General features: G+C 38.2%; 1 protein-coding gene across 4 annotated transcripts in view; it reads left to right on the top strand.

Moving 5' to 3' along the window:
- The first annotated feature begins 19,510 nt into the window (after positions 1-19,510).
- USP47 (ubiquitin specific peptidase 47) overlaps positions 19,511-27,439 on the top strand; it is a 109,934-nt gene continuing 102,005 nt past the window's right edge. For 2 of the 4 annotated variants that reach the window (XM_081798599.1, XM_081798598.1), the window contains exon 1: positions 19,511-19,784. In XM_081798599.1, the coding sequence (XP_081654725.1) occupies positions 19,746-19,784 (39 nt within the window). In that variant the 5' untranslated portion in view covers positions 19,511-19,745. The remainder of the gene's footprint in view (positions 19,785-27,439) is intronic. The other 2 variants (XM_006747341.3, XM_081798600.1) reach the window with 1 other exon arrangement.

The raw sequence follows: 27,439 nt of genomic DNA, 5'->3' as shown, positions 1-27,439 counted from the left end.
TGTTGACAGTGAGATCTCTAAAGAGGCCCCTGAGGGTTGAGCTAGAACCAGAGAGAGCAGCCTTGGTTTTTTCCTGCATCAGTGTTCTGAAAAGACGCCAGGGAGAGAGATGGAGGAGTATGGAAAGCTATCAGCAGACCACCTGCTCTAGATACAGTTCAGTTAATCTTAATACAGTTGTAAACAAAACTAATGAAATATTGGGCTCCTTTGTGATTTTCCTCTTTACAAAATCCATCGTTTTAAAATTATTAAAAGTACTTATTTTTAATTGGGTTCAATTATATGAAAACATTTTGCAGTATTTTTAATGCTGCTTGGCCAGTGGCTTGAAAAGGTAGTTAATGATGATCTGTCCCATGTTCTGAACGTTGAACTTTAGAAATACAGGCTCCAGGCTTTAGAAGAGTGAGAATCATAGAAGATATGTCCCCTGCAGTGTGAATTTTCTGACAATGGTTTACACATGTATGATTAGCAGTGTGCTGTGGTATTCAGTGAAGCCGGCCCACAGCGTAGGCTTTCCGTGTCACAATGATTGATGGAAGAGGGTGTTGCCCGTTAAGTTAAAGGCTTGTGGGCTGATTAATGGCCTCAGCATGAAGCTTTGGGCCTCTAACCCTGACAGATCATTAGCTCCCAGAAAATGTCCAGCCTCCAGAGGTCACGGTTATTATTACAAACTAATAAATACATGAAAACATAAAACAGAGCAAATGGCCTTTTTATGTACTGGAGATATTTAAAAACCAAGCTGCATATTTCCATGAATATAGAGTCCTGTTTGTAACATAAATCCTCCCTTAGCTTTTAGAAAGCAGGAGTAGAGACCATTAGGAGGGCCATACTTCACCGTTAATGTTGCATTAAATTTTAACCCCTGAAGTCATGGTTAAGGAGATATTTTCATTATACTCAGGACCTTGCAACTTAACTTAGTTCAACATTCGCTTTTGGCAAATTGATTATATTCATATTGGCTTCCTACTCAAAGGATATGAATGTCTTAAATTGGATAAAACTTAATCAGTCCTTAAGGTTATTTAAATGTTAGAGAGAAAATCCTCAGACAGAGTAATACATATTATATGGGGAAAATATTAAGCCCCTGGAGGAAGAAACATTGTTCAGCCACTCTTTATTATTAAGTACAATATGTTCCAGTGAAAAATACATACGCTACCAGTATAAGCTGATAGTATATTAAAAAAAAAAGGAAACCAAAAGCTCACGATTGCTGGAATCATTGTCTGTTTCTTTAATTTCTACTTTATATCTTCCTGAAAAAAAAATAGGAATTGGCTAACAAAAAGACAAATGCAGTAGTGGGGAAATAATCACGGAAAAAAAGGCAGACTACAACTATTCTAATAATAGGTGCCATTATAGTCCCTGGGATAAGGTCAGAGATCTGGGCTCCCTGGTATTGAGGCTCAAAGGGAAACTTGGTAACCTGACATGACTGTAAAAAGAAAAGAGAAAATGTTGGGGCGCCTGGGTGGCTCAGATGGTTAAGTGTCTGCCTTCGGCTCAGGTCATGATCTCAGGGTCCTGGGATCGAGTCCTGCATCGGGTTCCCTGCTCGGTGCAGAGCCTGCTTCTCCCTCTCCCTCTCCCTCTGCCACTCCCTCTGCTTGTGCTCTTCTGTCTATCTCTCTGTCAAATAAACAAATAAAATCTTTAAAAAAAAAAGAAAATGTGTGTGGGGTCCCCCAGGAAAGCAAACCATTAAATTTTAGAAACCTGGTAAGCTTGAATCATGTCCCATTCTCTTTGACCATTAGACTGTGGCTCTTTAGTGACACTTTGCTATGAGCTGAATTGTATTCCCTCCCCTCAAAAAATAATATTTTGAAGTCCTAACCCCCAATATGACTGTATCTGGATAGGGTCTTTAGGAAGTAATTAAAGTTAAATGAGGTAATAAAGGTAGGGCCTAATTCCAAAGGACTATGCCCTTATAAGAAGAGGAAGAGAGATCTCTCTCTCTCTACCATGTGAGGGCACAGCAAGAAGGCAAGTGAAGAAGAGAGCTCTCACCAGAGCCTGACCGTGCTGGCACCCTGATCTCAACCTTCCAGCCTCCAGAACTGTGAAAAAATTAATTTCTATTATTTAAGCCACCTAGTCAATGGTATTTTGTTATGGCAGCCCACACTGACTAATACACACTTTGACATAACAAATGCTGTCACCCAGGAGACATGAGAACACAGCATGCAAATTAGTATCAGGAAAACTGGGTCTGATCCTAGCTCTATATCTCCTTTCATGACTTGTCAATATAGAAGACAGTAAGTTCTGGGGTGCCTGGGTGGCTCAGCTGTTAAGCATCTGCCTTCGGCTCAGGTCATAATCCCAGGGTCTTGGGATCAATCCAGGGCTCCCTGCTTGGCAAGAGGCCTGCTTCTCCCTCTCCCACTCCCCCTGCTTGTGTTCCCTCTCTCGCTGTGTCTCTCTCTGTCAAATAAATAAATAAAATCTTTAAAAAGAAAAAATGACATCAAATACCATAGAAAAGATAGCTGGTATTTTTTAGATGTGAGTTCCTAATAAATAATTACCCATATACTTTTCTATTGTATAATTTCCGATATCCTATAGATAATAAATATACATAATAGCTTATAACATAGCTATAAATTATTGAAATATTTTCAATGGGATTAGATTAGGTCCTCCCAAGCCACCATCCTGAGTGTAATGGCTATAAGCTCTAGAAAACCAAGAGCATCAAAGGAGCTTGGGGCTAAAGGTTCTACCTCACTAATCCATTGAGCTTCTTGATGAACTACTAGGAGTTGAGGGAAGGGTGTTTCCTGCACTTTGCTTGCTGTGCCCCCCGGGCACTGACAACCACCAAAGACACCACATGTTGCATTTGCCTGAAGTCCACGGCCACCTCCTCCACAGCAATGCTACTCTGAGGCCGAATCCTGGGCCTCTGATTGAGGCTCAGCTGCTGAAATCACTTGTTCCCCACCCATGTACCTAATCTAGAGAGAACCTCAGGCTTCCTTCTACCTGTCTTTAGCCCCAGGACCCTGTGTGCCCCAGGAAGCTTTATCTGCCTTTTTGCCTCTCTGGCATCAGCCAAGTTCACTGAGAAGCAGCATGAAAGACCCTCCAGAGGAGGTGAGCCCCAGTGCACCTGGCTAGGAAAAGCCTGTGACTCCCTCAGTTGGTGACCAAGCCCTCAACTACCAGTCACCTGATCTGAGACCTCCTGCACCTCCTGCTTCCTTCCTGCTCTAGAAAGATTTCTCTCATTAGAGCTGTAGATATTTTCCTTTTATCCTTTTTTTGAGAGGTACCGAATATGAGTGTGAGGATGTGTGTCTGTGTGTGGATTTTCATTTAGGTCAGTGTCTCATACTGTTTCTCGATATATATTTACGTTTACTTAAAAAAGGACTCACTTTCCTGATTGACTTTTCCCTTTGTAACAAACACCTTTGGTTTAAGGAATTATTCTTATTCTTATTTTCTTTATTCATTCAAGAGAGATTTATTCCTGCCAATGCGTCACAGTGATGAATAAGCCAGCTCTAATAGAACTTATATTCTATTGGGTTAGAAAGAACGTTGAAGAACTAATACTTTAAATTCTTTAAATTACAATTATGTTAAGTGCTAAAAAAGAGGAAAGTGAATTGCTAAGAGAGGATATGACAAGGCACCTGCCTTATCCAAAGAGGGAGAAAGGCTTCCTAGAGGGGGTGCTGACTGAGTTGAACTCTGAGGGGTAGGTAGAAAATAATTGGGCAAAGGACATGTGTGGAGTGGAGGAAAGCACCATAATAGAGAACACTGCAGGAAGTTGAAACAACAGGTGCAAAGGCCCTGGAGAAGGGAAACAATGATGACTCTCAGGAACTGAAAGAATGTGACTGAAATGCAAAGATTCAGGAGGAGCTTGCCCAAGAGGAAGCTGGTGAACAGGCAGAAGCCAGATCCCGAGGGGCCTTGTTCACCACACCAAAGACTCTGGTCTTTACCTTATGAGCTATGGGAAGAATTGGAAGACTGTAAGCAAAAAAGCAATATGATTCTTTTCTTAAGAGATGATTCTAACTGCTCTGTGGGAAAAGTATTGGAGGGAGGGAATAGAATTAAGAAGTTATTTCATTAGTCTTAACTAAGAGGTGATACTGGGTTGGCCTAACTTGTGGCAGTAGAGATGGAGAAAATTGAGCAGTTCTAAGATGTGTTTAGGAGGTAGAATTCACAAACAACTAGGGCCTGAAACTTCAAACTAGTAGACATGAATTTAAGTTTAAAAAGGGAAAAAGCTTGGTAAGGTTGAGGAATGTCCTTATTTAGAAAGGGTGGCAAAGTTTACTTTGAGATAATAACATTTATGCAAACACTAGGGAGTGTTATGGCAAAGTCAGATTTTATGCCTAAAACCTAAAATTCAGGGTTGTTGGATTTATCTATCCTTTATGTCACATAAAGTGTATTAATTTATATATTATACATTCATTCCATAAATATTCATATATTATATGTATACATATTCATATTATATTTATGAATATCTGTGTATTCAAAATGTACCCTTAAGAACAATGAGGAACTCTGAGATGATGTTCTGGTCACATTTCTCTTGAACATTGGGCTACAGTGATTGGGATACTCAGCCTGATTAGTGTACTTGAGAAATAATGGAAATAAAGAATGTGTTTATATTACATATTTTAAATTGTATTTGCATGTTTATTGCTACTTTGTTTCTTCCTCATTCCTTGAAGAAGAAGGACCTGTAAGAACTAAAGACAGGGTCACTGACGGTTTGGTGAAGTAGATTTACAGACTCCGTTATCTGGTTTTAACTAACTTGCCCTCACAAAATGAAAAGGTGGCTTTAAAAGATTCTTACCCCCAAAAATGACAGTTGGAACATAATGCCAATGATATATGGAATACTTACATGGCGTTTACTACACACCAGTCATTGTCCTAAGTGCATTGTCTCTATTAATTCATTTAACCTTCACAAAAACCCAGTGAGGAAAGGATTATTTTTACTACCCCGCCCCTTTTTTTTAAGTAGGCTCCACGCCCGGTGTAGAACCCAGTGCAGGGCTTGAACTCACAACCCTGAGATCAAGACCTGAGCTGAGATCAAGAGTCCAATGCTTAACTGATGGAGCCACCCAGGTGCCCCCTTCTATTCCCATTTTAAACATGAGGAAACTGGGCCATAGAGAGTTTGTTTCTAGTTCTTTTTTTTTTTTTAAATTTTATTTATTTATTTGAGAGAGAAAGAATGAGGCACAGAGAGAGCATGAGAGGGGGAGGGTCAGAGGGAAAAGCAGACTCCCCGCTGAGCAGGGAGCCCGATGTGGGACTCGATCCCGGGACTCCAGGATCATGACCTGAGCTGAAGGCAGTTGTTTAACCAACTGAGCCACCCAGGCATCCTGTTTCTAGTTCTTAATCCAGCCCAGGCAGCCTGTCTCTGCTCAGTGCTTTTAAGTACAAACGACACTCCTTATAAGGAAAAGGAAACAAGAAAATGGCAGAGCAAACACTTCTCTTCCTCTTGCTACAACACCTCAGTCATACATCTCAGGAAGTTAAAGTTTTGACCCGTGTGACAGTCAAACAAATTTTAATGAAACTATCAAGAAGGTATTTGAAATATGGATTTGTATTCATTATCCTTAATGATGAACTTTTCCTTGTTTATTACATCTTGGGATACCAGCCAATAATAGTAGGACATGTGTTGAATTAATAAATAAATAAATTGATATGTGTTAGTCCTTTCTTAAATAAGCACCAGGTCAGAACAATTTGGAGACCACTCCCCCAGAGATTAACGGATAGCTGAACAACTTTCTATGAGGGTTCAGAACCTTGCACTCCAAATTGTTTGTTGTGGTTATTTTGGGGAACTGAGATTGTATCAAGAAATAGTGTTAAGATAAAATTTCCACTTATTACCTTTAGATTCAAATAGTGTTGGAATTTTCCAAACTCCCATGAAACATTTTATAAGGAAAATTTGAAGAACAAAATTTACTTCCAATGTCTCTGCTAACAACCCTAAAGTGCCTGACTTCTTAGCATGGCATTTAGGATCTTCCATGATGTTTGTGACCCTCTTCTCCAGCTCTTAGAATTCCCAGGCTACTTTTGCTTTCCACCAATCTCTTCTCCAGAGTGTCTCTATTGGGCTGTCAGTATTTGGTTGAGTCTTGGCCATTGCATTAAGCATGTGCCCCAAAAGGGACCCCTTTTCCTCACTATTACACATCTTTCCAGTTACCTGAGGCTCAAATGTCATATCTTGCCAGAACCAACTTCTCTACACACTCAGGACTTTAGTTATAGATCTTTTATATATTTGAAACGTTCGTTTCAATTACGGCTGGGGCTTCCACATGTGAGTGTGCATGTTGTGAAATGCACACAGGTGCCCACCTGAGTGTGGATGAAGTCTGGAGTCTAGCCCAAGCACTGTTCACCAGGTTGTAAACTTAGAGGCATCTTCTCCTAATTCACACATTGGATAATGCTGATCTAACTAGATTGTAAATTCCCTAAGAGTAGAGAACATTCTTGTTCATCTATCTGGCACAGTTCCTGGCAACATGCCTTATCAAAAGGCATGCCTCTCAATAAATACCTGTTGAATTGAATTTCAGGGTACATTTTCAGACATAAAGCTCCTACATGCTCCATCATTTTTAATCTTCTTTATTCAGTTATGCAGGAAATCAGCCACCACACTGACTTTATGCTCTTTTAAGCATCTATCACAGTGTCAAACGCCCTAGGGATATTTAGTGGAGATTAATTTATTATGATAAATGACCCTTGCTCATTTTCTGCTCTTTTCATCACATTTTCTTATTTATTTTATAATCTACTTTCTAAGGTTTATTTCTTATGTTTTATCTTCCAAAGAGACTTACATGATTATAATGCTCACACACATAATAAATTTTGAAGTTTTTGTAGTTAAATCAAATGAGACATTGAATCTGGCTAAGAATTTATGATTCCTCATAAACGACAGTGCTGTATACACAGCAGGAATCCAATAAATTTGATTATTGACAAAATGAGATCATAGTTGAAGATCCCGAAAAATTTTTAAATTAAAAAATGGCCTAATTACCTATGCATGTAGAAAATTCTATCAACAACTAACAAGTGTTCATTTCATTGGTTTTCTACTAGAGGTCTCATGTAAACCAATGAGAAACTATTCCTTTACTCACGTGTATTGGTCTATTGAAAGGTCTTTTTTTTTTTTTTTAAAGATTTTATTTATTTATTTGAAAGAGAGAGAATGAGAGAGAGAGAGCACATGAGAGGGGGGAGGGTCAGAGGGAGAAGCAGACTCCCCGCAGAGCAGGGAGCTCGATGCGGGACTCGATCCCGGGACTCCAGGATCATGACCTGAGCCGAAGGCAGTTGCTTAACCAACTGAGCCACCCAGGCGCTCCTGAAAGGTCTTGATAGACAAATTTAGATGATGTTATGCAAAATAAAAAAACAAACAACAACATCAACAACAACAAAAAAACCCTACCTACTCTATAAAAAGAGGGAGGAAGAAAAAGAGGAGGAGGAAAGGAATAACAACTGCTATTTATCTTTTTAAAGAAAAGGTTTGGGACGCCTGGGTGGCTCAGTTGGTTGAGCATCCAAGTCTTGGTTTTGGCTCAGGTCATGATCTCAGGGTTGAGCCCCAAGTCCGGCTCAGCACAGAGTCTGCTTGAGATTCTCTCCCTCTCCCTCTGCACCAGTTGCCACCCACCCGCCTCAAACATGAGCGCTCTCTCTAAAATAAATAAATAAATAAATAAATAAATGTTTAATGCACACTCTCTCTAAAATAAATAAATTTTAAAAAAAAGAGAAAAGATTCACTTTCAGGGTATGTAGAGATTCATAATCTTCCAGAAAAGAGCAATTATGAGGATTAAATAACTGAAGGGTTTTTGTTTTTTTGTTTTTTTTAAATAAGCTCTACACCCAATGGGGGCTTGAACTCACAACCCCAAGATCAAGATTAGCATACTTCACCAATTGAGGCAGCCAGGTGCCCGAAGGATTAAATAATGAAATCTTTTTAAAATGATAAAAAAAAAATGGGATAATTTAGTGAAAACCATCAAATAATTGAAGACTAGTTTGAACATTTAAGAAGCAAAGGATCAAACCGCAAAGCTTATGTGCTGAAGTTTAAAAGAAAGGTCCAGAGATTTTTAATCACCCAACTTAGTTAAAAATTAAAAGTTATTAATCATTGCTTTCCTCCACTGAATGTGAATTACACTCATCACTTGATCATTAAGGAAGTTAAAATATATCCTATGAAAATATATTCTATATGTTAAAATATTTTCTATAGTATCTATAGAAGCAAACAAGGCTTTCCCTATAATTGTAGACTATGGAGTCAGACTGCTTGGGTTCCAATCCTGGCTACACCATTTATTAGTCTCATAACCTTGGCAAGTTACTTACCTTCTCCATTCTGTAAAATGGGGATAATAAATGTACTCAACTCAGAATGTTGTTGGGGGGGCAGCAGTGAAATAATATGTGTAAAATATTTAACACAGGGCCTGGGGCATAGTAAATACTCAACAAAAATGTATGATTGTCATTAAAGATATAATAAAAAACGTATGAACCAAAGCTGATAATAAAAAACCAAAAGTTTTCAAATACTGAACATCTACGATGTATCAGTCCCCATGTTAGTCAATTTCTGTACCTTATTTTTTTAATTAGTTTTTAAATTACATAAGACACACATGCCCCAATGGCAAAAGAATTAAAAGAACACGGGGCACCTGGGTGGCTCAGATGGTTAAGCGTCTGCCTTCGGCTCGGGTCATGATCCCAGGGTCCTGGGATGGAGCCCCACATCCGGCTCCTGACTCAGCGGGGAGTCTGCTTCTTCCTCTCCCTCTGCCTCTCCCACTGCTCATGCTCTCTCTCTCTGTATCTCTGTGTCTCAGATGAATGGATAAAATCTTTAAAAAAAAAAAAAAGAATTAAAAGAACACTGCATGATTTAATGTGAAAGTGAAAATTAGAAGATCCCAGCCTACACCGATATTGAAGTTGACAATCTCTATTCCAAGGACTCAGAGATAACTACTGTAAACTTTCTTTTGGGTGGAATAAGATCATGTGCTCCTAGAGATTTCTATGCCTATACTACTATATATATATATATAACCCTCATCTTTTAGTACACAAATTGTTATCCATGCCATCCTGCAACTTGCTTTTCTCCATTTATTGTATCTTGATTTTCTTTCAATATCACTTTTTAAAAATAAAATTTTCCTGGGCGCCTGGGGGGCTCAGTCGGTTAAGCGACTGCCTTCGGCTCAGGTCATGATCCTGGAGTCCCTGGATCGAGTCCCGCATCGGGCTCCCTGCTCAGCAGGGAGTCTGCTTCTCCCTCTGACCCTCCCCCCTCTCATGTGCTCTCTCTCTCTCATTCTCTCTCTCAAATAAATGAATAAAATCTTTAAAAAAAAATTTTTTTTTAATAAAATAAAATAAAATTTTCCTGCTGGAATAATTTTGGACTTAACAGCAAGTTGTAATATGAACTTATAAATAATATGAGACATGAAATATGAACACATTACATAACGAAGGTACATTTGTCATCCATAAGAATTAAATACTGGTACATTAGTATTAACTAAACTCTGGACTTCGTTCAGATTTCACTAGCTTCTCTGCTAGTGTCCTTTTCCTGTTCCAGGATGCAAGCCAGCACACCATGCTGCATTTAGTTCACATCAAGTTTTATTTTTCTATCTCGCTCTATTTTAATAACTGCATAGTATTATATAGCATAGGTGTTCCATAATTTACATAATCCTATTGACAAATTTTCATATTGTTTCTAGTTTTGGTTATTGCAAACAGTACTGTAATGAACATCAATTTGTGTACAAGCATGCCTCATTTTATTGCCCTTTGCTTTATTGCACTTTACAGCCCTGAATTTTTACCAATTGAATGGTTGTGACAACCCTGCATCTAGGAAGTCTACTGGCACCATTTTTCCAGCAGCATTTGCTCACTTCATGTCTTTGCATCAGATTTTGGTAATTCTTGCAATATTTCAAACTCTTTCATTGTTATATTAATTATGACAATGATTGATCAGTGATCTTTGATGTTGCTATTGTAATTGTTTTGGGGGCACCATGAACCGTGCCCATATAAGACAGTGAATTTAATTGATAAATGTTGTGTGTTCTGACTGCTCCACCGACCAGCTATTCCCTGGCCTCCCTATTCCCTGAGACACAACAATATTGATATTAGGCCAATTAATAACTATACAATGGGTTCTAAGTGTTCAAGTGAAAGGAAGTGTCACATGCCTCTCACTTTAAATCAAAAGCTAGAAATAATTAAGCTTAGTGAGGAAGGCCTGTCAAAAGTCAAGATAAGCCAAAAATTAGGCCTCTTGTAACAGTTACCCAAGTTGTGAATACAAAGGAAAAGTCCTTGAAGGAAATTCAAAGTGCTACTCCAGGGAACACATGAATGATAAGAAAGCAAAACAACCTTACTGCTGATATGGAGAAAGTTTTCGTGGTCTGGATAGAAGATGGAACCAACCACACCATTCCTTTTAGCCAAAGCCTGATCCAGAGCAGGGCCCTAACTCTCTTTAATTCTAGGAAGGCCAAGAAAGGTGAGGAAGCTGCAGAAGAAAAGTTTGAAGGTAGCAGAGGTTGGTTCATGAGGTTTAAGGAAAAAGGCTATCTCTATAATATTAACATGCAAGGTGAAGCAGCAAGTCCCTGATATAGAAGTTGCAGCGAGTTATCTGGAAGATCTAGCTCAGATTAGTCATGAAGGTGGCTACACTAAACAATAGACTTTCAGTGTAGGTGAAGCAGCCTTCTGTTGGAAGAAGATGTCCTCTAGGACTTTCATAGCTAGAGAGGAGAAGTCAATGCCTGGCCTCAAAGCTTCAAAGGGCAGACGGGGGGCACCTGGGTGGCTCAGTTGGTTAAGCGACTGCCTTCGGCTCAGGTCATGGTCCCGGAGTCCTGGGATCGAGTCCCACATCGGGCTCCCGGCTCAGCGGGGAGCCTGCTTCTCCCTCTGACCCTCTCCCCTCTCATGCTGTTTCTCTCTCTCTCTCTCAAATAAATAAATAAATAAAATCTTTAAAAAAAAAAAAGGGCAGACGGACTCTCTTGTTAGAGGCTAATGCAGCTGATGACTTTGAATTGAAGCCAATGCTCATTGACCATTCTGAAAATCCTGGGGCCCTCAGGAATTGGACTTAATCTACTCTGCCTGTGCTCTGTAAATGGAACAACGAAGCCTGGGTGACAGCACAGCTGTTTACCACATGGTCTACTGAATATTTTAAGCCCACTGTTGAGAGCTACTGTTGAGAAAAAAAAGATTACTTTCAAATCATTACTGCTCATTGACAATGCACCTGGTCACCCAAAAGCTCTGATGGAGATGTACAATGAGACAAATGTTGTTTTCATGCCTGCTAACATCCATTCTGCAGCCCTTGGATCAAGAAGTAATTTCATCTTTCAAGCCCTGTTGTTTAATAAATGCATTTCATAAGGCTATAGCTGCCATAGATAGTGATTCCTCTGATGGATCTGGGCAAAGGAAATTGAAACCTTTTGGAAAGGATTCACCATTCTAGATGCCGTTAAACATTTGTGTGTCATGGGAAGAAGTCAAAATATCAACATTAACAGGAATTTGGGAGAAGATGATTCTACCCTCATGGATGACTTTGAGGGGTTCAAGATTTCAGGGGCGGAGATAACTGCAGAGGTGGTGGAAAAGCAAGAGAACAAGAGTGAGAAATGGAACCTGCAGTTGGGACCGAATTGCTACAGTCTCATAATACTTTAATGGATGAAAACTTGCTTCCTGAGAAGAAAAAAATAGGGGGTTTTCTTGAGATGGAATCTATTCCTGGCACAGAGGCTGTAAAGATTGTTGAAAGGGCAACAGAGGATCTAGAATGTTACACAAACTTAGTTGATAAAGCAGAGGCGGGGCTTGAGAGGATTAACTCCAATTTTGAAAAGTTCACTGTGGGTAAAATGCTATCAAACAACATTATATGCTACAGAGAAATCATTCATGAAAGGAAGAGTCAATCAGTGCAGCAAACTTCATTGTTACCTTATTTTAACAAATTGCCACAGCCACCCCAACCTTCAGCAACCACCACCCTGATCAGTCAGCAGCCTGTCAACATCGAGGCAAGACCCTCCAGCAGTAAAAAGATTATGGCTCACTGAAAGCTCAAATGATGGTTAGCATTTTATAGCAATGAAGTGTTTTTAAATAAGGCATGCACATTGGTTTTTTGGACATAATGCTGCTGCACACTTAATAGACTACAGTATAGTGGAAACAACTTTTATATGCACTGGGAAACCAAAAAATTCATTTCACCTACTTTATTGAGATGTTCAATTTATTGTGGTGGTCTGAGGTCTGTAGTATCTCTGAGGTACGCTTGTATATCTTTGTTCACTTGTACAGTAAGATAATCTTAGAAATAGAACTGCTGGGTTGAAAGAGGTGTACATTTTGTGTATAATTTTGATGTACATTTACCATATTGCCTTCAAAGAAGTTTACACTAATTCATATTCTACAAAATTTAAATGAGTTCTTATTTCCCCATAACTCATGCTGATCTGAGAGTGAAAATGACATTTTTTTTCATTTGCAGTTCTTTAATAATGAGTAAAGTAGAACATCTTTTCAGATGTTTGTTGGCAATTTGTATTTCATTTTTGTATGAAGTGCCAACTTTTCTCCTTTATGCAGAAGTTGTTCATCTTTTCTTTATTGATTTATGAGAGCTCTTTTATATTAAGGAAATTAGCCATTTGTTATATTTATTGCAAATATTCTTCCAGCTGATATTTTGTCTTTTGACTTTATTTATATCAATATTTTGCTACACACAAGTTGAAAAGATTTAATTACCATCTTTCCTTTTATACTCTGGGTTTTATTTTTGTTCCATGACAATATTATTATAAAATATTCACCTCTGTATACATTATTTCTAATCCTCATAATTTTATAAAGTAATTATTACAAAGAACACTTGACATGCTCAAGGAATACTGAGATGTCTTTAGATACTAACTTTATAAGTACTACTGTATTACAAAGATCTTTTGAAATCATTTCTAAAGATTAACACCTTGACTCCAACTTTGTTTTATTGGATTCCTCCTTATTTTGGACCTTGACATTGAAGTGTTTGCAGAAACCCTGAGAAAGCTAGGATGAATCATGGTCAGTTTGTCTTTGGTTGCATTAAACTCTGATATTTGTGTCTCTTCCTTTGATATATTTGCAAGGCATTTTTTTATTGGTGTGAGACTCTTTATGCTGTTGAACATACTGACCCATAAACCCTTTCTTTCATGAACTTCTTCAGCTCAGAAAGAGGTGACATGCACTTCCATGGCAATGATTTTTTGTTGTTGTTGTTGTTTATGTCAATAGAAAATGCTATGTCACGTCCTTGAACCGATCTTTCTTGAGGCTAAAGTTGGGTTGGAGCTTCACTAATGTCCTCATTAAATGCTTCATAGAAATACATGTATATGTTCCTAAGTTTCTCCTAGGTTACATTTTCTTGAGCATCATGCTTCCTATTCTTTACACCAAGAGTTAGTCATCTTTTTAGTGTTTAATAGGTTTTTTACTCAGCTGCTGCCAATTTTTTTTTTTTATTCCAGTGGTGGAAGCACTCACTTAATATAGTTTCCCAAATTGTTTTTTCTTGCTTCTTTGTTGATGATGTCATTTCCATCACAAATATAAGCCTTCAACTAATTTTACATTATACTCTCTGACTCAATCAAACAGACTATCTCATGACAAAGATCCATCACTTTATTCATTTCTTCAATCTCATTGCTAATATTACATTTCGTTTCAGAGCCCTTTTAAAAAAAGAACACTTTAGGCATTTTCATGGAGATACTACATAAGTGGAGAAGAGTAAGTAATAAAGAAACTATGTCAAAGTACAGTTGTTGGGTGATTAACAAGATTATTCAGTAGCTAAATGACTGGTTTATTTATTCATTTATTCCACAAATATTTAAAAGCACCTAATCTATGCCAGGGATTGTTAGGGCTGCATAAGCCCTCATGGAGCTCAGTCAAGTGCTGGGATAATTATAGCCAGTATATATTGATTGTTTAGTATGTGCTGGGCAGTGTATTGCATGCTTCAAAGACTCTATATCAAGTTCCTCACTTGCAAGATGGGGATAATAGTCATAGTTATACATAAAAAGTTGAAAGAATTGAATGAAACAGTATGTGTAAAGCTCCTAGAACAAGGCTGAATATATAAATATATACACATATCTTGTTATAGTTTTATGATTATTATTATTTTCTTTGCTATTTAACATACCTTGTAAAGTTGGGCTATTATTATTCTCATTTACAGAAAAGAAAATTGAAGCTTAGTGAATTTAAGAAATCTATTCAAGGAAGACTACACAGTTAATAATAACAGAGGTAGGTTCAAATTCAGGTAACCAATTCTCAGCTTATTCTTTCAACCCACTCAGCTTTCCAGTCTCCTATACTCTGGCTAATGTGTAAAATTTAAACTTCCTCTCTAGCACACTTATGGATGGATGTACATATCATGGACTTTTCTGGTCAAAACTGCAAATATTAAGTTGATAAATGCTAAGGGTCTACTTTATTACCCCCATTTTTTAGTTGAGAAAAAAAGAGGTTTAGAGAGGTCTTACATGGAAAAATTGTCTGAGCTTAGATCTCAAAACAGAGGTCCAAATCCATATCACACTGACTAAAGATCTTTTTAACTTTATTAAAACATAGTCATGGTGAAAAATTCTATTCACATTTATGGAATACACTTAACAGTATTATGAATAGTTACAGTTATAGGGGTGAATATCATCACTAGCTCTTAAATTATATCATATGACTTTGACTACATGGCTTTAAAAATAGTTTAAAATATAGAAATGTTTTGTGAAGGGTCTTGAAATGTAAAAAAAGAAAAAGAAAAAAATAAATGCCTTAAGTATCACAATGGACATTTCTAAAGATTTTATTTATTTATTTATTTATTTATTTATTTATTTATTTGAGAGAGCACGAGAGAAACAGGGGGATGGAGAGAGACAAGCAAACTCTGCACTGAGCTTGGACCCTGATGAGGGGCTCGATCTCAGGACCCTGAGATCATGACCTGAGCTGAAATCAAGAGTCGGATGCTCAACTGACTGAGGCACCCAGGTGCCCCTTGGACAAATACACTTTTTATTTTGGAAAAATTATAGGTTTGCAGAAAAGTTGCTAAGATAAAACAGAGAGTCTACATGTATCCCTCCCTGTTCCCCCTTACATTGCCAGTGTACATTATCATCAGACATTTATCAAAACTGAGAAACTGACTTTGGAATATTATTGGTAACAAAATGACTGATTTTATTTGTATTTCACCAGTGTTTTCATTAGTGTTCTCTTTCTGTTCCAAGATCCAATCCAGGCTGCCACACTGCATTTAGTTGTCATGTCTCTCCAGTCTCTTCTGGTCTGTGACAGTTTCTCAATCTTTCATTGTTTTTCTTGAGCTTAATTATGTTGAAGAATACTAGCCAGGTATCCTATAGAATGTCCCCCCGTCTGAGTTTGCCTGAAGTTTTTTTCATGTTTTGACTGGGGTTATATCATGAACATTTTAAAGTGAAGGGATAAAGAAAAATAATCCAAAAAAATGTATAAGGGTGGGGAGCTCCTGGGTGGCTCAGTCGTTAAGCATCTGCCTTCAGCTCAGGTCATGATCCCAGGTTCCTGGGATGGAGCCCTGCATCCATCTCCCCTGCTCAGCGGGAAGCCTGCTTCTCCCTCTCCCACTCCCCCTGCTTGTGTTCCTTTTCTTGCTGTGTCTCTCTCTGTCAAATAAATAAATACAATCTTAAAAAAAAAATGTATAAGGAAAAGCAACAAGCTTCTGACCTACACCAATCCTGGTAATTTTTAAAAATGTGAATCTCACCTTAAAAAGGTCATTAATTCAACAAAAATTTATTAAGCACCTACTATGTAGTAGAGACTATTCCAGGCACAGAGGATACATTAAGGACAACCAGCCTAGGTTAAATGGTCATGAAAGGCCTCTTTGAGGAGTAAACATTTGAAAGGCCCAAATGACAAAATGGAGCTAGATAAAAGCAAAGATTTGGGAGAAGAACATTTAGGGAAAGGGGTAACTAGTGCAAAACCTTTGTAACACAGGGTAAACTTAATGTATTTAAAAAGCTTCAATAAGGGCAGAGTGAGTGGGTCATTGGTATAAGAGGAAGAGTGGTAGATGAGATGAGCAAAGTGGCCAGGGGCTAGCTTGCACTGGACTTTGTAGGCCATGGCAAGGAATATGGATGTTATGCTGAGTGGGACAGAAAATCTTTGAAAGGTTTTAACTAAGAGAAGATTTTAACTAATAATTATATATAATCTCATATACTTTAAAATGATCACTCTGGATGCTTTGTGGAGTATGAAATTTGGGTGATAAGAGTAGAAGCTAGGAGCCCTGTTAGGAGACAATCGCAATAGTCCAGGCAAGAAAAGATGATGGTTGGAGTAGGATGGGAAGTAGTGGATACAAAGAAAACTGTTTGGAATTGGATATGTTTCAGAGGATGAAGCAACAGCACTTGGTAATGAATTAAATGTGAGATAAAGATTCTCAAATTTCAGCTGGATAAACTGAATTGATGATGGTGCAATTTATTGAGATGGAGAGAACTGGCAGAGCCCATGTTGCAGAAGGAAGATGGGGGAGGCTCAGAAATCAAAAATGATCTGTTCGGATCAAGTTAAGTTTGAGATTTTTCAGGTCATCAAAAAGGTAGATGTAAGTTTGGCATCCACGGGAGAAGTCAGGGCCGAAGACATAAAATCCATATACAAAATAAATCCATATGGATGTAATATTAGTAACTTAATTTACTAAGAATAGCCTTCTATCAATATTTGTTCATTTATATATTAATCAATTCATTGATTCATATACTTATTCCACAAATTATTTATTGCAGAACGACAAACCTATCAGGCTTTAGCACAGCCACACCAATGGCCTCCAAAGAGAAGAATACAATCAGAGAAGGTGGATCATGGGAAGAAAACATCAGAACCTTAAAAAAATATTTATTTTTATCTAAAAACAGAAAAAAACTAAGTCTTGCAAATATTTAACGTAGAGATTGACACTGGCATCTCACTATTAATGAGTGAAAAGTGTGAGTCATGCAATGTGGGGAACAATTCAGGGATGTCTTCATTTTCTTTCACCTTAATATACTGTGATTTATTCCAATTTATGTGTGCTGGGTTAAGTAGATTTACCAGTTACATTATTCTTTCATTAAACTGATCGCTAACTAAAATCAAAGTAGCTAAAAAAGATTTCTGGAAAGAAAACATGAGTTGGAGATAATAATGCAAACATAAACAGAAGAGGTGATAGGAGAGATGACATGTCTACTTCTAGCATGAGCTGTACAGAAACCATCTTATTAAGTAGTGGGGATAACACTTAAATCAGAGATTTGGAAATATTTCTATTACGGGATTTTGATGCAAAAATGATATTTGTGTGCTACCTAAGGCTGAGACAATGGTAAGGTAAGTGAGGCATTCACCTTGGGTACAAAATTTAAGGGGGCAGCCAAAACTCAGTAATCAAGATAAAGAATATCTAAATACCATATTTTAAAGATTCAAAATTAATTCAAAAATCTATGAACAAAATGTCAAAATCTTAAATAAAGACAAGATCAGTGCCCTAAAAAAACTTACACATGTACACTAAAACTTGAAGGCAGAATTTTTCCAAGCTATTGAAAACTCTTCCAAGCAATGCATTCCAAAGAGTTCTGAACCCATTTGTTAAAAATATAAAAATGCAACATTTTCTGGCTGACATCAGGGAAGATAGAAAGTTAGTAGTTGAATTTCAATAAAAACTTTTCATGATTGGTGGATGGAGGAGATAAAAATGGATACTTGCATTAGTCAGAGCAGCCAAAGATGTACTTCTTCCATTAGGATCTACATATCTTTGTGAGTTATCTTTTTCAGCTTATGACAGCTATTAAAATGAGGTACAGAAATAACCTGAATGTTGAATCAGATAATTTAATAACTGCTTCGCAAAGTGTTAAAGATTTTAAAAACCATTGAAACCTACTCAGTCATATTTCTTTCACTAAATATTTTTGGTGAGAGTAACAATTCTTTATACCATTAATATAAGAAATAACTCTTACAGTTACTTTTAAATGTTTATTTTTTATCTTATCCTTTTTACATTTTAAAAATGTTTTACGTCACATGTAGCAAGACGTGTATATAACTTACGTAAGTATATAGACTTACAGAGCTTTTTTTCTTTCTTTCGCTAATAGGGGCTTGCAATCAAAAAAAGTTTGATAGGTAGTTGATACCGTGGGTGTTAGGAATATGGAAGGATTATTTTATCTCAGCATGGTGTGAAATCACCGTACCCAAGGAAGTCTTCAGGAGGGACACCCCATCGAGTCTTCATAAAGGAAGGTTTAATGAGTGAGATTTGGAAAAATAACTATTGCGTAATTTGTTTCGTATAAAACAGCACAATGCTTACAGTCATTGGAAATTTAAGTACTCTGAAAACATTCTTAAGGAGGATGGTAAAGTTCAAACTGCAGCCCTACTCTCGGAAGCGATCTCAGTCCCAGACTGGAACCTGTTGGAGAAGGAAGTTCCCATAAAGTGGGCAAGAGAGTGCCGCTCTAATGGAGGGTGTGTGCGTGAGGGAGGCGGGGGGGGGGGGGGTTGGAGATGTGACACCGTTTCTCTGAAGCGAAGGCTGCCGCGTCCCCTCGCAGGAGATGGCCTTGCGATCCCTGGAGCCGGGGCCGTCAGGAGTGGAGGGAGAGGGGAAAAAGAAAACGTAGGTCCCTCTGGCTGGGGCCGTGTCCGAGGGCGGAGGCCGGGAGACCGCCCGTGACGCTTTCTCTTCCAGGAGAAGCCAGGGCTTTGTGAAGAGGGAATGGAGTTAAGACGCTTTTCTAGCGGGAAGGGAGGGCAGTGTTGGTTGGGGGTAGGGTCAGAGAAGGAGCTTTCGGCTCCAGTCATGCCCTGGAGGGCAGAGTCCGAAGAGCCCAAGAAGGCATGGGGGCTTCTGAGGCCTGGTCCTTTCCCTGCCAGCAGAGGGAGTCCCGAAATGGACGGTCCAGAATCCCTCCCAAGAAAGGTGTTTGCACGGCCGCTCAACCAATTTTGTACATCCCGGGGCTGAGTAAGAGCTGAGGTAATTAGACGCGAGCGACAGCTGCCTCGGCACCTTTGCCGCTTGGCGCCGGGCTCGGAGCCCGACGGCTCGAATTCTCGCGAGAGCGGCCGCCGCCATTTTTCCATTGATTGCAGCGAGCTGGGGGAGGGGCCGACGACGAAGGCGACGGCGACGGCGGCGGCGGCGGCGGCGGCGAAGCAGCAGCGCTGGGTCGGTGTCTGCGCGCTGGTGTCTGAGGCCCAGGTTGAGGCCTCCGCGGTTGCCGGAGCGCAGGCGGTGGAGAGGATGACTGCCGCTGCCGTTCTTTCCTGAGATAGAGAGCCGCCACCACCCTGCCCCCTCCCCCGGCAGGGCGGAGAGGAGCGGCGGAGTCTGAGCCATGGTGCCCGGCGAGGAGAACCAACTGGTCCCGAAAGAGGTGAGGGGCCAGCGGAGGAGGCTAGGCCCGAGGCCTGCGTCCACTCGAGGCCATGCAGGCCCGGGCGAGGGGTCGGCTGCGGGCCCAGCTCGTGTGCGGGCGCGGCTGTGGGGGAAGGAGGAGGTGTGTGGTGGGGGCTGTACGGTGGGTGCGGCGAGCAGTTGGGAGACCCGACTGGATCTAGGGGCCTGAGGGAGCCGAGACCTCCCCTCTCGGGTTTGTCGGGCTGGACGAATAAAGGAGCGGACTGGAAGGAATCAGGTCCAGCTTTGGGGGAGAAGGTGGCCTTTTAAGTACTTATTTAACATGTTGAGCCAAGATAATTTCAAAGAAAAAATTCTGTAACAGTTATTGATGGGCACGACAGGGTGACGGTGCTGCTTCTGGTTTGACAGTGGCAGTGTGTAGCTTTCAGGGCTTGTGAAATCTACACCCAACTTGAGATCTGTGGGAGGGCAGAGTTAACTGTTACGACTTTTTTGAACTCCTGTTACTTGGTAATACTGTTGGCCTGCCTAAATGGGGCCTATGGAAGATCGCTGAAAAAGTAAATGTGACTTTCACGTAAAGGTAAGAGAGAGCTAAACATTACCATATGGAGAGCTGAACTACCTTTTGTAGTTGGGTTGTGTATGCTAGTTTGGGTGACTTCTTGAATTCTTAAAAGCGAGTGATATGAGAAGCCTTGACTTCTTGGCGTCTCTTGAATAGTAGTAGAAGATTAATGGTAGAATCCAGCGCTGGCCAGTGAATTTCAATATATTAATAGTATCCCTGTTGGCTTTATAAATATCTTCAGCGTATCCAAATGTGTATTTTTAACTGGTTGATCATCAGGCTAATGCTTTGGATTTTTATTTCTCATATACCTTAAATAGAGGCAGTGTCCTGTTGAACTGTGTAGAATCTTGATGGTTATAAGTGATATTCATTAAAAATTCTTATTTTTGCTTTTTTAGTTGCTTTGTAACAATTTGTTGCTACTTAAGCAAGCTCTGACACTGCAGAAGTGATACTGGAGTTATGTAGCTATGATAAAATATTTTTCCTACATTATCAGATGGTAGTTGTTTTGCAAGGACAGTTTTGTTTTTTTTTTAACTTAGTTATCATGTGTCAGTATTCATGGAGCATCACCAACTCTGTGCAAAGCAGATAAACAGATGAAATTAATCAGAGTTCTTGCCTTGGGAGCTTTCAAAGCTACTAAGAGAGTGCTGGTAATACTCGTTGAGCTTCATTTAAGGGAGAGGTATTTTACTAAATAAGTAACTCTCATACAAGGACAGAAGTGATAGGTGCTGTGAGAAAGAAACATGCATTTTCTTTTAGAGCTACATACTGCTGGTTTTCATTCTTACAAAAAGCAAAGTTAGTCCTTTCTTAATTTTTTGACCGTTAGAAAAATACAGTATAGGTGAAACTCTGCTTTAAGAAAATGCAACATCAGATTTATTTCCCTAATAATTTGATGTCTTAAAAAAACCCCATGATATGGATAGGCAACTTTGCAGGAAAATATCGTTGTGTAAAAACCAATGCTGTAATGTTGCTTTTACCTTTTGTATTTTAAAGATTAATTGCCTCTCTTTTAAGACTAACTCCCTTACCTGAGGCTTCAAGCACATCCCAACTTTTTTTTCTTTTACATTTTTGGGAACATATGCCTTTTTTTTTCTATTCTCTAGATTGATCTTCAGGCTGTTCTTTTCCCCTGGCTCTTCTCATGGTTCCTGGAAGCATGCACAGTAGTCTCCAGTCTTGAAGACTCACTTAAGTTTTTGCCTTTTTAGCTTGTTAACTAGTTCTTTCTTTTTTGATGGCCATACTCCTCTTCCTGAATTATTCTTACTTCTCTTCCTTGGGTTTTCTGTTGCATTTAATACTTAAAAAAAAAAAAAATCCTTGAGTTTAGTAATATTGTACTTTTTTGGTCTTTTTTCCTACCTGTTTGTCGTATCTGCCTGCTATTTAGTCAGTGTCTTTCTTTTTTTTGGTCTTTTTTCCTACCTGTTTGTTGTATCTGCCTGCTCATTTAGTCAATGTCCTCTCTTCTGTGTCCTTAATTATCGCTTTGGTCTTTGTCATTCCCTGTCTTTTTAAGTTAAGTGCTAAAGGGAGAGTATAGTGATCATCTAGTAACTTAACCCTTTCCACTTTACAGATGAGGAAGATAGGGCCAGAGGATTGAAAGTGACTTGTTTAGGGTCACATAATGAGTAAATGACAATATAAGGACTGGAACTCACATCCCTTCGCTATTCCTTGACTATACTGTATTTTTTAGTTACCTCCATATAACCTGGAGGGTTTGTAACTAAGTACGTTTACTATGTGCAAATAAATTGCAAAATTGAAACAAAAATTTGCTTCTGTTCCAATAGCTTATTATCAACAATCTAGAGGGTTTTGTTGTTGTTTTTTGTTTGTTTAGGACCTTTATATAGGGAACCCCTGACCCCTACTAGATTTAGATCTTAGTTAGGTGTGTGCATTCATGCATGTGTGTAGTTGTTGAATGAATAATATATTATTTTGGTCCCTGAAGCTTAAGGACAGATATATCTTAGAGGACTCCAAAGAAGGCCGCTTAGTGTACTATGGGTATTGGCAAACCCTGTGGGCCAAATCCAGCCTACTTGTAGCCTGTTTTTATATGGCCCATGAGTTAAGAATGACTTTTACACTTCCAAATTGTAAAAGATAAGTAGAATAATATTCCGTGATACATGAAAATATATGAAATTCAAATTTCAGTATTCATAAAAAAGGTTTTATTGGAACACAGCCATGCCCATTTATTTACTGTTGTCTGTGGCCATAGCAGAGTTGAGTAGTTGCTACAGATGCTGTATACAGGATAAATTTGAAACTACTTAGCTTTGTATTCAAGGCCCTAGTACAATTGATTCTGGCCGCAACCTTCCTTTTCAGCTTATCTCTTCTCCCATGAAACACGTTTTTAATGCAGCCAAATGGGTTTCTCTCTAACTTGCTTTTCACTTCTTTTTGTACTATCCCCTCTTTCTACTTCTCTGTTCAGAACCTTCATATACATTTTTCCATAAGTACCCCATACGTTGTTTATTCTAAAAATCTTTTTATGATCATTTTAACCTTAGGGATTTCTTCTTAGAAGACCTTTTATATGACTAGAATTCATTTGGTAATTAATAAGTAGGGCTTGGTGACATCTATTATGGTCTCAAGCTGTAATACACATTTTATATATTATTTGTTATGAATTCCTTGGCAGCAGAGATCTTTGTTTTTCTCTTTTTCTTAGTTTTCTGTTTTTGTATACATTATAGGTCTAGGACAGTATCTTTTCTGGAGCATATATTCAGTAATATTTATTACTGGGTGTGAAGAAACTTAGAATTCTAACCAATTATCCCCTACTTGGATGTTTTCTGTGGCACAGTTTGTTGACAAGCTGTTTTCTAACCCTTGCTTGAACAGCTTCATGACTAATCTCTGATAATATCTTTGCCTTAGAAAAGATCTGTTATTTTAAGTTTTTGAGTTGAGAGAAGTCTAGACCTCTGTACCCACCATCTTTTGATAATTGCCTTGGACAACAGAGAAATCTTAAATCATTTCCCATAGGACAGCTTTTTTTTTTTCTTTTTAAAGATTTTATTTATTTATTTGACAGAGAGAGAGAGAGACAGCGAGAGAGGGAACACAAGCAGGGGGAGAGGGAGAAGCAGGCTTCCCGCTGAGCAGGGAGCCCAATACGGGGCTTGATCCCAGGACCCTGGGATCATGACTTGAGCTGAAGGCAGACGCTTAACGACGGAGCCACCCAGGCGCCCAGGACAGCTTTTTCTTATTGTTGAAAATGGGAGAAGGGAGTAGGAGGGCCAACCCCCTCTGTTCTACTATCTGAGGATCCTTAGTTCTTTAGTTGTTTTTCAGTTGCTCTCTTTTAGACACAATCCAGTGTTTTTAGTATTCCTCCTAAATTGTTATACCCAGAGAAGAGCAAAGGGAGTGTGGTCTGTTCATTGTGGTTAACAACAAAGCTTTTCACCTCACTTTTTCATTCTACTCTGTGTCTTTGAATTGTATTGATATTGGCTTTCAGATCTCTTGTTTTAACTGTCATCCCAATTTTTATTTATTGCTTTGTTGTTTTTATTCTCTTTATAAAGATTTGTGACACTAATATTTATTGAGTCTTCACTGTACATATTACTGTACTCCGCCATGTAAGGAACACTTCGAGGAAATAGCAAAAGTTCTTTCTTCCCTCAAGCATCTTAGAGTATAATTAGGGATAAGGTATATATCAAATGGTTTTAAAATAGTACTTAAAGTGATGTCCGAAGAATATATAAATGTAGAGAAGATGGAAAAATGGAAGAAAAGACAAAAGAGTAGTTTCATATCTCATGTTTCTTTCTGCCTCTTTTCCTTGCATTAAACAGTTTCCACATGAAACTAATGGTGATGAGAGTAATAACCAATATTTATTAAGCATTTATTATATGTCAGATACTGTTAAATGTGCTTCGTGTATATTAACTCATTTGAGCTTCACAGTGACCTCACAAGTATATAAAGACCATTGATGTTGAGAACTCCCAAAACATTAAAGTAACTTGTTTATCTCTATTGTCTGTTTTTTAATAAAATCCATCAATATTTATTATGGTCCATATCAAATGAATATTCTTTTAATTTTATGTCTCCTAATTAAATTACTTGAGGAAATGTGCTGCAATGGTCTTTCTTGTTTTTGGTCATTCTTTAAAAATTAGCCTTTAAAAAAAATTGCAGTGTTGATTCTCTTTTACTGGTAAGAGGCAAGTATGGCAGTTATGTCAGTAACACTCATCAGTGGTTTACATAAATTGGAGTGTTTAATAAAAAATCATTAGTATTTAAGATACCATTGGAAATGTTGACTTAATAAAGCAAAAAAGCTGAGTGCAGTTGTATATGATTCTAAATTTGTCAGGGAAAAAATGGACAATTTAAGGTTATATGCATTGAAAGATTAGAAGGAAAGGAATACTCTAAAATATTAACAATTGTTGTTTCTGGATATCTGGATCATTGGGCTATGTTTAAATTTTCTTTACTTATTTCAACAATGGGCATGTACATTACTAAAAAAAAGAAACTTAGATGATCTAATTGTAGTTTTTGAGGTAATTATTGGTATTGTGTTATAGTGTTTTTTTTATGTTCATGATTTTTATCTTTCCCCTCTCTTCTTGCTTTGAGTTTGCCACAGAGTAATCTGATCCACTTGTATGGCTTCAGCCTTTGATTGTAATATACCCATTTCTGTCTCCAGCCCTGACCTCTCTTCTTCTAGATTCAGATTTCCACCTTCTCTATTTGGTTGTATGCTAGGACCCACAGATTACATGTAGATAATATCAAGCTCATATCTCTTCTCTTTCCTCATATTCTCTTCTCAACATAATTCTTTCCGTGTTCTCTTCAGTTAGTGTTGTCAGTGTCTATTTATTTGCTTGAGTTAGGAGGTTTTTTTTGACTCCTTCGTTTTCCTTTTTCTCATACTCAAATTAGTTCATCACTTGGAAAATATCTCTTGTACCTTTACCTTCACTTTGCAGCTTGCCTCTTTTCTCATTCAAATGTAGCCCTGCTAAAAGGTCTCTGACTTGTAGGCTCTTTCCGAAGACATCCTCTCTACAACTGTCAGTTAACTTTCTAAAACAGGTGAGATTATGATTTACTTACTTTAAAGTTTATAGTTATTACCCTCTGATTGCAAATTGAGTAATAGGTACTATTTATAAGCACTGCGTACCAGACACTGTGGTAAACCTTTTACATACATTATCTTATTTAATTCCTATCATGCCCCTTTAAGGCAGCTATTATGTTTCATTATCTTATAGATGAAGAAGGTAAGGCTTAAAGAGGTTGAGGACCTTCCTCAAAGTTGTAAAGCTGTGTGGTTCTAAGTCAGTATGGCCTTAACCAGTGAGAGTACTTCATAACGTAGCTTCAGTTGATTTTTTTTTAAGTTTAATTTTTATCAAAGTTATACATGCACACATTTGAAAGAGTTGAATAGTTCTGCAGGACTTTTGACAAAACAGTAGTCCTCTGCAGATTCCCTCTTCCTTTTATTTCGGGCTCTTCAGAGACAACCACTTTCAACTCATTTCTTTGATACTTATCTCCGTATCTCAAAATGGCATGTTTGTAATGTTCTTTCTTGAGTTTTCAGTTTAAGGCATTAGCTACTGACTTATTACAGTAGAAGATAAGGTTTACCGCTATCCCCAGCCATACCCAGACACACTTCTCAGTCCTGCTCAGTCTTCCCAGTATTGTCATATTGCAAGTAGTTTGGTTATACCAATACTCAGAGTGTGTATCAATAGGACTATAAGCTATTCATAGTTGAGTCTTGTAGTTTATTGTAATTGTTTTCCTTTCCTATACATTTTGTTTTCCCTGCGTTGTTTTTTTAAAAGATTTGCTTTTGTTTAGTTTTCTGTGTACTTAACCATTTTTGCCAAGAGGTTCTCACCAGGGGGCAAACCAGTAGACATTTGGCACTGTTGGGAGGACAGGGAGTATGCTACTGATGCCTAGTGGTGGAAGCAAGCTATGCTGCCAAACGTCATCCTATGCTGCACAGGACAGACTCCCACAACAAAGAATTATGTGGTCCAAAATGTCAATAGTGGCACTGTTGAGAAGCCGTGATTTAGTCCAACTCTCTCTCAAGTATATAAATCTCCTCTTACTAGGTTCAAACCTACTAATTTTTTCTTTACGTTTTCTTGAATTGCAGCTGTTGTCTTAGATTTGCCTTTACTATCATCTTAGTAGCCCCCCTCAGATCTCTGTTGTATTGGGGCTCTTGGTTCTATATCTGATGTCTTCTTTCTTTGCTTGTTTTCTCGTTTTGGAGGACCACTTTCAATAGCTTTCTGGATGGGATATAATTTTTTCCAGACCTCACATGTCTGAAAATGTTTTTATCCTCTTGTTTTATAGATTATTTGGCTGGGCAGAGAATTCTTGGTCAGAAATAATTTTATCTCAGAATTTTGCTAACATTGCTCCATTGTTTTCTTTTTTTCAGTGTTGTTGTTGAGACATCAGATGGCTAGAAGATTCTTTTCCACTATTTTGAAACTTTTTTTTCCTTTCTGGAAGCTTAGAGAATCTTTTCCCCCAAAGTTCTGAAATTCCTATATTATGTGCCTTGGTATAGGTCTTTTTTAAAATCCATTTCTGTTGAGTTCAGGGTAGTCTTACTTAGAAATTCATTTCATCAGTTCTGGGAAGTTTCCTTAAGTATATATATATATATATATATATTTTAATTTCTTCCTTTGGTATCCTCTCTTCTCTCTCTTGAGTTCCTATGGTTTAGGTGTTGGGCCTACTGAGTGGTTTCTCTAATTTTCTTATCTGTTTTAATCTATTTTCCATTCCTTTCCCCCTTTCTGGGAAATTTTTCTCAACTTTTATCTTCTGGTTCTTCTTCTACAGTTTTATTTCTGCCATCATATTTATGATTGCCAAGCACTCTTTTTCTGAAAAAATTTTAAATGTCCTGTTTCTGTCTTGTGGATACAATCAATATCTTGTCTTATCTGTCTTAGGAAATTAGTGGTCGTTTTCTTCTCTACGTACTCCCTCTTTCCTCC

Source organism: Leptonychotes weddellii, chromosome 11, assembly GCF_054177405.1.
Source record: "Leptonychotes weddellii isolate Sample4059 chromosome 11, ASM5417740v2, whole genome shotgun sequence".
NCBI lineage: Eukaryota > Metazoa > Chordata > Mammalia > Carnivora > Phocidae > Leptonychotes > Leptonychotes weddellii.
This window is presented reverse-complemented; position numbering and strand designations above follow the sequence as displayed.